At 51.3% G+C, this 9,728-nt stretch overlaps 2 protein-coding genes across 5 annotated transcripts in view; both read left to right on the top strand.

The window, feature by feature from the left end:
- si:ch211-246m6.5 (von Willebrand factor D and EGF domain-containing protein) overlaps window positions 1-2,567 on the top strand; it is a 30,458-nt gene extending 27,891 nt beyond the window's left edge. For all 4 annotated transcript variants that reach the window (XM_040142596.1, XM_040142594.1, XM_040142595.1 and 1 more), the window contains 3 exons: window positions 78-173; window positions 545-642; window positions 1,465-2,567. In XM_040142596.1, the coding sequence (XP_039998530.1) occupies window positions 78-173; window positions 545-642; window positions 1,465-1,485 (215 nt within the window). In that variant the 3' untranslated portion in view covers window positions 1,486-2,567. The remainder of the gene's footprint in view (window positions 1-77; window positions 174-544; window positions 643-1,464) is intronic.
- A 3,169-nt stretch (window positions 2,568-5,736) lies between these two features.
- si:ch211-246m6.4 (basic helix-loop-helix transcription factor scleraxis) lies at window positions 5,737-7,601 on the top strand. The gene is made up of 2 exons (XM_040142615.1): window positions 5,737-6,453; window positions 7,566-7,601. Exons 1-2 carry the CDS (start codon window positions 5,737-5,739, stop codon window positions 7,599-7,601), a joined length of 753 nt encoding a protein of 250 aa, XP_039998549.1.
- The last annotated feature ends 2,127 nt before the right edge of the window (window positions 7,602-9,728 follow it).

The following is a 9,728-nucleotide window of genomic DNA, read 5'->3' as shown; positions in this document are numbered from 1 at the left end:
TAGTCATGTCTCTCAGTTTTGTGGAGCGGGTCTGACTTGGGTACAGCTCTGAAGTGTTGTGTTGTGTTGCCTCCCAGCCAGCTGTCTGCAGAAGTGTTTGAACGGAGGGGAGTGCGTGGGTCCCAACACCTGCCACTGCGCCCGGGGGTGGCAGGGCACGCTGTGCCAGATCCGTGAGTATGACGACGCTGCTTCTGGAAATGACCGTAGGTAGAAAAGCTGAGACTGGCCGTGCCACAGGATAAACCAGACGTTACTGCGAATGATGCCACGGCTGTGAAATAAATTGGGAACCTCTTCGAACCCGGTTTGGTTCCCGACGGCCTCCTTTTTTTACACTGAATTAAATGCTGTACACAGTCGAGTTCAGTTTGTGTTATACGGTAGAAGAGGTTAGAAATAGACTGTCATCCCAAAACCAACAGATTTGCAGGGCACAGTTCTCGTCTTCAGTTAAAACTGAGCAGAATTTGGTTGAAAAATGAGACAGAAATGATACTTCACTGATTTATTGGGGGGGGGGTTGTTTCTGTGTTTTCATCAGCTCACTGCGAACAAAAGTGTCTGTACGGCAGTCGATGCGTCCAACCAAATGTCTGCGCCTGCCGGAGCGGATATTCGGGCTCTCTTTGCTCCAGGAGGGTAAGAAGGACTGAAGATTGTTCGGAAGTTCAAAGACGGTTTAGCATATAAGCAGTGTCATTAGGAACAGGCCAGGATTTCCAAGGGGTTTTCCAATCAGACCACTGATGTAAAACTAGACTTTTCAATGACTTCTATAACTTAAACAAAAAAAAAAAAATGAAATGTTCCTCATTTCCTGGATTCTTGCTTGGTTTTCAGCCAAAGTAGTTATATACACGTGCGAGTCAGAAGATGGGCATGTGAATTGACCAGTTGCAGATGGTGACGTATTGTTGGTCAGTGATCAAAAAACCTGTGCAGGAAAGAAATCAAAAAGGTTTCAGCGATAAGAGGAAATGCAGCGCTTTGTTCTGGTTGTGAGCCCAACATCCGATCCGTGCACACCTGCCAAAACGCAGCTTCCCTGTTCATTCAGGTGAAGTGAAATTTTGTCTCGCGTTGAGACAGTCAAAGTGTTTTATGAAACTTACCAGCCCTTTATCTTTATTTTAGCACTGGTCCTGCCTTTTGAAAAGGAAAAAAAACAAAACAAAACAGAAGTTGTCCATGTTAATCTTCAGACAGGGAAACTCCGAGAGTCCTGATATCCAGAGGACAACGGGAGGAGAAAGAGATGAGGAAAAGTCATGAAATTTTAGATCAGGATCACAGTGGGATGAAAACACTATCTTTAACATTCGATGTGTTTCATACCCTCTACGTCCTTCACTCCTGTGTCCTGCTCTTTGCCCTTGAATTTTCTTTTTCAGCCTGGACCTGTTTCTGTCGCTAACAGACCTCATGCTCTCGTGTTTTTGTTTTTTTTTTGTTTTTTTTCAGCTCCCTATCGCCCAAGGTTGAGACCAACTTACAGCAGGCAAACGCCGCACAGCTGGAGTTCCGATCAGCACCCAGATCGGGCGACCCAGAGCCATCGGCACAGAGCATCGTCAAAAGAAAAAACCCAGAGCGTCCGAATTCTCTCCACTGGATTTTACACCGCGGAGTTCAAACTCCGGGGAACCGTCCCAGTTCTTTGCAAAGCAAGCAGAGTAGAGTCTGACTCCCAAGGTCAGTGTCACCTCTGTGTGTCCAGTACAGGCCCTAGCTTAGCAGGAGGAAAGCCTATGTTTTCCCAACTGCATGGCACCCAAAAAATGCAAATCTAAAAACTAGATTTTGTGCTCGTGGCAGTTGTTTCCTGACACACTACCGTTTATTTGTCTGTCCTGCATCTCTAGCTGCGGCAGGCGTTGCCGACGTGGCGTAACCTGACCGCTAAGAGTAAACTGATTCCTTGAGTGCATGTAAACGTGATGTATTAAAACCGAATTGTTAAGATGGAGAGGTTATTGCCCCAGAAATATTTATAAACTCCAATACTGCCAAACTGCTGGAACACAAAACAAGGCTAACAGTTTCCCCCTGCTCCCAGTCTTTATGCTAAGCTAGGCTAGTGAGAAGCCGACTTGCTGTTGTACTTGACAGACAGAGATAAAGACTTTGCGACTTTGTGACTCTGGCGCTCTGCAGACGGGAAATCTTCCCCTGAATCCCACCATTTAGCATTCCGACGTCACGAAAGCTTCGGTCCGCGGAAGACGCATTTCTTGTTTTAGACCAAAACCTTTATATATGGAACATAAATGTATGATTTATTTGTCGTCATACTGGATTGATGGGCCGGTCGTTTTGAAGCTGCAGTGGAGGTCAGCTCTCTCCTCCTATCTCACTGTTAATGCCATCATGTTCAGGTTCTACTCTACAAACCCAAACCTCTGTATGAGTATTTATTTATTTGGTTGTTTTATACTGTCGCATATTTCTTGTTGTATATATATCTCCATCAAGGTATAATCTATGTTATTTCTTATTACAGCATTGTTTACCGGTTGTTTTATAAGAAAACAAATAAAGATCCTATCAAGGTATTGATTTCTTAAGCGTAAATGGATTTATTTCCTACAACGAAGGGTGGATTCTACAACTGCTAATATATTTTAAAGTTTGTTGAATATGAAGCTCTGCAGTCAGACTTGAAGTTCGTATTCTTTGGTGTGAAATTAACCCAAAAAGAGGATACTCTGACATTCTTGGTTTGGTTTGTTTGACTTCTCAGTTGGGCGAAGTCAAACGACTGGTTCCATTTTGAGGCTACGTTATACTTTTGTCTTTTGAGCTGGTGTCTGTGTCAGATTAAATGATCGCGGAGCCGCAGATGTAACGTGACGTGAGACAAAGCACAGGCCACACGTTGGACCCTGATCAATCAGAGCTGTCATGTGCTGCATCATGTACAGATGTGAGCAGAGAAGGTCAAAAATACAGAAAATCTCTCTGCTCTCACGAATCACTTCATCTGAGCAAACTCAGCGAGAGGAGACGCGCTAGTGTCTTTCGTTGGGACGTTGTGAAGTGTCCCGAGTTTCACCAAATTCCCCCGTTTGTGTTTTCCTGATCTTGACCTGCCCCGAGCCCCAAACCCTCAACCCCGAACCCCAACCACGGAGCGCGACAGTATGTTAACCGGCACTTGAATGGCAGGGAAGCGTCATTCAACACTCCGACACATCACCGGCATCAGAAGCAGCTTTTTTTGTTGGACAGACTTTGATTCATATGGACATGTGCTGACACTTAGTGCGAGCATGTTTAACACACGACATGACGGCAACCGCAACGGGTACGGTGACACCGCCACGCGGTCCACGTTGGGTTCCTCCCGGTGTCACTTACCTCTCTTATCCACACATGGCCTGAAGTACGGCCTCCATCTCCCTTTACCCACAATCCCTCCTTCATAGCTGCCCACGGAACTGAAGACCTCCAACATGGCCACCGGAGGACGTGTTAGATCCCCTGAAAAGTACAGGTTTCATGAACGATTACGAGGCAATCGCAGGTCTTACAACATTTGTAGTTTTGATATTAGACAGCCGTTATGAGTGTTCGTAATCTCTCCTCGACACCCCGAGACGCTTCTGGTTTGCTGATGTTCCTCGAGGTCTTTGTGGGACTTGCTGTTTGGCGGCGGCGGCAGCAGCAGAGAAGCATTTGACTTTGCTGCAGGGGCCAGACAAGTTCACGGCCAGCGGGTCGGGGCCACAGGGGCCGCTAGGAAACGAGGATTAAAAGATTAATGAGGCCACATTAGCTCCGCACCAATTAGGATTCCCCACCGCCAGCCTCTCCCTGACTTCTGCCGCCACTCGGCCCGAAAACCAAAGAGCTGTTTGACTTTTTACAACTGATTAGGATTAGGCTGGATGGTTTGTTAGGCCACAGCGGGAGCGAAAAGCTTGGGCCCTCTGCTGATATCTCTTTCTATCACTCGTATCCCTGTATGATTCCTTAGCACGTTGCTTTTAACATGTCCTAAAAATGTTCTTTTCAGAATTATGGAGGACTATGTTCCTCTAAATCCTCTCGGCCTTCGACTCGGCAGGAATAACCCCGCAGGTAGGTGACCCTCCGGCCTCAAGCAATTACTGCGTATCTTCTGTTTGGGTTGCTTCGTTAATTGGCCAAAGACTTCACGTTCTCCAAGCTTAATATTTTGCAAGAAGAAAAAAAACAAAAAAAACAAAACAACACAACACAACCGTAGGAGAAATGATCATTGAGGATTCACTGCCCTCTGGTGGCACTGGTCGTAACGCCCGGGATACAAAGATGCACAGAAATGCAGATTTAAGTCTCAGCTAGAGGCACGAAATGTTCACGGAATCCTCAGCTCAGAGATGAAGGTTGGGAGTTTTGAGGAGGCAGAGTGGACATTTGAATTATCACCACATCCATTCCCGAGAAAACAGGAATGACTTCAGACCCGGATGAAGACTGACAACCGGACCCAAAGGTTGTTGCGAGCCGATGCAGCGACACAAACAAGGCGTCGTCCGTTCGCGGGTATTTATATCCACTCCCAAAGATGGCACTGGGCAAGGTGGAGCAGCAGGGGGAGGGTGTGTGTGTGCGTGTGCGTGTGTGTGTGTGTGTGTGTGTGTGTGTGTGCGTGCGTGTGTGTGTGCGTGTCCATCACGGTGCACACGGAGCGGGATGGGACGGGACAGGCGGGGCACACCTGGGCTGCTCACTCAACGGAGGCTCGGAGCTGCCGGCCAAGGCGGCGAAGTTACCCTCCAGACCGGATGCCGACGGGGCAGGACACCGGCACACGAACACCAGTCATTAGGGCGAGTGCGGGACTGGACTCCCGTGACACTGAAGCGTCCATCAGTTAGGGGGAGGTCAAGTCGGGGGGGGGGTGAGTTCGTTTCACTGCCGGGGGAGGTCAGAGTTTCCGCAGACGCGGTCACCGGTTTTACAGGGGGAGGTGTGACACCCGACCGCTGTCACGGGAGCCGGTACTGGGTGAACTTGTCTGTTGAAACCCCCCAGGCGGCTTCAGACCGGGCCCAGAAAGTGCCGCACAGCTGGATTTGCTTCCCGGCTGCAACTGAAGAACGGCCGGGGTTTGCCCCGTCCCTCCGGTTCGCGTCCGCGCCGAACCTCCGCTCAGACGTTCTGTGTCCACGTGGACAACACAAGGACGCACAGACGTCTCTTGTGGACCCGAATCTATAACCGCGTGGGGGCAAGCGTGTAAACGCGTCCACCGCGCAGGCACATAGACGCAGCGCCGTTGAGGCAGAAGGGAATTTGCGGTCCACCCAGACTGGATCTGGAGCAAATCGGGGCCTTGAGAACTAAGCCTCACATTCTGCTTCAGCGAGGCTGAAGACAGGTCAGGTCTCAGTTCCCGTTTGTCCACAGGGTGGAGATGTGGAGCCCGAACCCTGTTTCAGACTTTCTGGTGGCAAGAAAAACGAGTTAAGCTTCAAGTAAACGTTTTCCACCATCACAAAAAAGTGACGCGCAGAATCCGGTCGTCGGTCCCGTCAAAACATCCTCGTTCTCGCACTGAAAGGGCCAGTATTGGCCCCGAGGGACGCCCCATATCGGTCGAGCCTAATTTAAACCCTGGTTGCTCCAGACCACAACAGGTGCCCCCCGACCCCCCCCCCTCCTCCTCCTCCTTTACGCTCCACCTGTCTTCCCTTTTCCGCGGCGGCCTGGCGACCCAGAAAGCAGCCGTCATTCATTACAAATGGTATGCCGATCCGCCGGGGGCCGGGCGGCTCAAGCCCCCTCGGTCACCGGATCAGCGGCAGCTGCTCGGCCCCCCGGTGCTATTTTCACCCTCAGGATAAAGTGATGTGCAGCCGCCGCCCGCCCGCACGGCTCCAGCAGCTCCAGTCAGACCAGAGCAGAGCCAGGATGAAGGCCACAGGCAGCGAGTGCGCCGCGCAGCCCGACGGCTTCGCCTCCGACCTGGACGACCTGTACAGCAGCAGCGACAGCTCCGACGGAAAGTCCACCGGCGGCTGCAGCCCGCGCCGCGACACGGGGGAGGCGGCGGGGAAGGAGCTAGCGGCCGGCGTCGGTGCCCGTGCCGGTGCCCCGAGGCGGAGGCGAAGACGCAGGCGGAACAGCGGCGACGGAGACGCGCGTCTGTCCGGCGTGAGCAAGCAGCGGCAGGCGGCCAACGCGCGGGAGCGGGACCGGACGCACAGCGTAAACACGGCCTTCACCGCGCTCCGCACGCTCATTCCCACCGAGCCCGCCGACAGGAAGCTCTCCAAGATAGAGACGCTGCGCCTGGCCTCCAGCTACATCTCGCACCTGGCCAACGTGCTGCTGCTGGGCGAGGACTGCCGGGACGGGCAGCCCTGCCTCCGCTACCAGGACATCCTGCACGGCCCCGCCGCGCTCAGCGCGCCCCCCCTGCGGCCCATCTGCACTTTCTGCCTCAGCAACCAGAGGAAACTGGTGAGTGTCTCCCGCGCGCCGGGACTCTTGCGGGGGGTTGATTTTTACGCGCAGCCCAGAGGGAGGTAGATATCAGTCCCAGGGACGCCCCGTGCGCCTGCGCGGGCCGCATCCTCTTTATCCCGGGAACGGGTTTTCAAGTGCCGAGTCTGCGTGGGGAGACGAGTCGGGTTCCCCAAAGTGGCACCTGCTTCTCCGGTGAAATGAAAACGTGTCGCGGCGCCCTCGGAGTGGAAGTCCCGGGAACTGGAAGCCGAACTCCGCACGAAAAACCGTTCTAGGTCAGAGTCTGGCACCCGCCACCAGTACCGACTAGAGGGGAGCAGGCGCCCGCGGCCGGTGTCCTGCAGACGGGGTCGCAGTGATTGATTTTAATCAGGATGTGTGACAACGGCTCGGTTATTTTACCGGTAACAGTTCAGTCCAGGTCTGATTGAGCAGGATGCAGGTCGCGGGGGATCCAGAGAGGACGGAGACACGGATAGAAAGTTTTGTTGCCGAGGAAACATGAGGCTCCAAAATGCATTAAAACGAAACACCCCCCCCCCCCAAAAAAAAGCCCCAGGGCAACGAACGAATCCCGTAAATCTTCTAAATATAAACGGGTATTAAACCACGGGCAGAGGGTTTTGACCCGGGGAACGATCATAGTAGCGGATTAAAGGTGTTTACAGCTCGTGGTGGCGTTTGGCTGGACACCCTGCGGTTCAGAATAGAGACCAGAACCTGGCGCAGGGTCCCCGAGGTTATGTCACTGTTACTCCACCCGATGTAAAACCCGGTGATTCGCCGTCGCCGCAGCCTCAACTTGGGTGGGTTGGTTGGTTTGGTTTTCCTTTTTCTAGCCCTTCGCCAAGACTCATCTGATAAAGTCTCCAGATCTTAATGAAAGACACAAGAGGCAGGTGTCTGAGACTTAACCTGACAACTTCCCAACACAGATCCCCCTGAGATTTCCTAAATTATCTCCTGATAATTTCATTTTTTTTTTTCCTCAAATGAAAGTGCAGTCGTTTCCGGACCCTAACCCTGTTCCCCAAAGGCGCGCGATGCGCCTGCTCGGGTCACGTTGCCACGACGCCTTCGCTGAACCGTGTTCTTTGCCTCCACAGCTCAGGGACGGGGGGAAGCACTCGGCTGCCGTGTGAAGCCAGAGCGGCTCCGGACGGATGAGGAGTTCTCCCCGTTGTTGTTTACGCGGAGACGCGCGGCGTTCGCACCCGCACCCGCAGGACTTTGTACGTATTTAAATCTCTTCGGGTTTGGATCGGACGAGGGAAAAACCAAAGACAGAACCGACACTGAGAAGCACTTTCTGGTCACGTTCGTCTGCTTCTGACCCCCTGTGTTTTGGTTGAGCTGTAACCTGAGCCGGCGGGTAGAGTTGCACCTGACGGGGAGGGGGGGGGGGCTATTTTGGTCCCACGAATAGTACCCCCCCACACACCGCCACCCCACCCCCATCCCGTGTCTGACTCCTAAAAAAGAAAAAGAAAAAGAAAAAGCCTCGTCGCCCTCAGTCGCATGGCGGACAGTGAGGAGCTGCTCCTGCAGCGGCTGCCTTCGGGTGCCGTCGGAACATTTCGGAATCACGCAGGGGCACCTTAAAGGTGCCTCATCTGGCCGCTCGCCTCTGGCGGCGAACGGTGGGAACTGCAACAACACCGACAGGACCCCTCCCCTGCGTTTTGTTTCATTTGCCCCCCCCCCCGCGCGTCAAAACGTGACACATCAACGTCTCAGGAATCAGAAAAGTGCCACCGAAGTTGCGTCTGTCAAGTTAATCGACTTTACAAAGTCTAACTGGTATTTTTTTTTTTTTGGTATATTAGAGGGTTCACCCCGTGTTCAGATAAAAAGCAAGGCCAATTTTAGTGGCAAGGTGAGCGCAAAGTCAGGGGAAGGACACGACTGGAGCGGATCTCGCCCCGGGCGCCGCGAAGCGACGCGATGAATCTGCTTCATGAAACGTACTGAGGCGAGAGGAAAAGGGAGAGAGACCGGTGGAAAACGAAAGAGTGAAGGTCAAACGAGTGACGCGAGGCAAGAATCGGCTTTGCTTTCTGTCTGGAACGGCCTCACGAAGCCCTCATGTCCAAAGATTCCCTCTCTGAACCCGAGCACAGTGGACAGAGAAGCGTAGGATAAATTTGAGGGGGGGGGGTTGACAAAATCCGGGAGCTTATGCACATTTCATTTCCTCTGGATGAACTCTGGGAGATTTCGCGTAGTTTTATTTTAAAAGATGTTGGGAGTCCAACACAGCGACAGTTTGGTTTTTTTTGTTGTTTTTTTTTTTGTGCATATGCAAAGTAAAATAGCTGTCGCTATGTTGCACACAGATAAGTATGAACTTCTTGTGAGATCAGGCTCAGTCACGTCTCTGTCCGCACGAATTTTGGAGCCTCGTTTGCAAATAATCACGTCCTGCAAAGGAAAAAGTAAAAGACCAAAAAAAAACAGAAAACAGAAAAAAGAAAAAAGTTGAATTTTCATATTTGTCTCCATTTTTCCATCTGTAGGCAAGACATCAGTTTTCTGTGAGTATGTTGCTCCTGCAAAGGGCAAACCCTCAAACATTAAAAACACTGCCGGGCCGGGAAAAAGCAGACAATCAATCCGTCTGCTTTATAGTTTCAAGTTTAAAATCGACGTGCGAAAAAAAAAATTTTTCCCCCGGGAAGACGACAGCACGTGAAAAACGCCCGCCTGTCTGACGTGTCATCTGATTTCACGTACTGAGGCTCGGAGTCTGAACATTAAAAAAAAAAAACAAAGTCAAAAGACTGAGGAGCATTTTCTGGCTCGGGGCCATTTGGATGACATGAACGTGGATTTAAATTTTTTGGTCGCAGTGGAGGAAATGGAGACGCCTGGGGTTTGAAAACACGGGTACTGAAGGGAGTTTTAGGGCTCCACTGACACTGCTTAGCCTCGAAGCTGTCCCCCAGAAGGAGGTGATGTGTTCCTCGGTTTGACATGAACGTCCCATGTCTCAAGCTGATTGGGACACAACTTCGACTCGTCCATCTTTTGTTTGTTGAAAGTTTTGGGTTTGGCCTGAATTTCTAGATAAAATGTTGAGATAAGTATATTTGCAGTGTGGTGAAATGTTTACTTTTGCATTGTTGCACAATCTCTATATCACTTTAAAAAAAAAACACAAAACCGACGTTTTGTGTGCACATGAATGTGGGATGCCCCGGCATGCAAGGTGCATTAGGCTGCCTTTTGCACTTATTTGGATAACATACCAGTTTAATCCTTTTCCGATC

This window comes from Xiphias gladius, chromosome 13 (genome assembly GCF_016859285.1).
Source record: "Xiphias gladius isolate SHS-SW01 ecotype Sanya breed wild chromosome 13, ASM1685928v1, whole genome shotgun sequence".
Taxonomy (NCBI): domain Eukaryota; kingdom Metazoa; phylum Chordata; class Actinopteri; order Istiophoriformes; family Xiphiidae; genus Xiphias; species Xiphias gladius.
This window is presented reverse-complemented; position numbering and strand designations above follow the sequence as displayed.

Coding starts and splice junctions, on each gene's coding strand:
- si:ch211-246m6.4 (XM_040142615.1), top strand. CDS start 5,737: ATGCCGATCCGCCGGGGGCCGGGCGGCTCAAGCCCCCTCGGTCACCGG. Junction 6,454..7,565: donor TCAGCAACCAGAGGAAACTG/GTGAGTGTCTCC, acceptor TTGCCTCCACAG/CTCAGGGACGGGGGGAAGCA.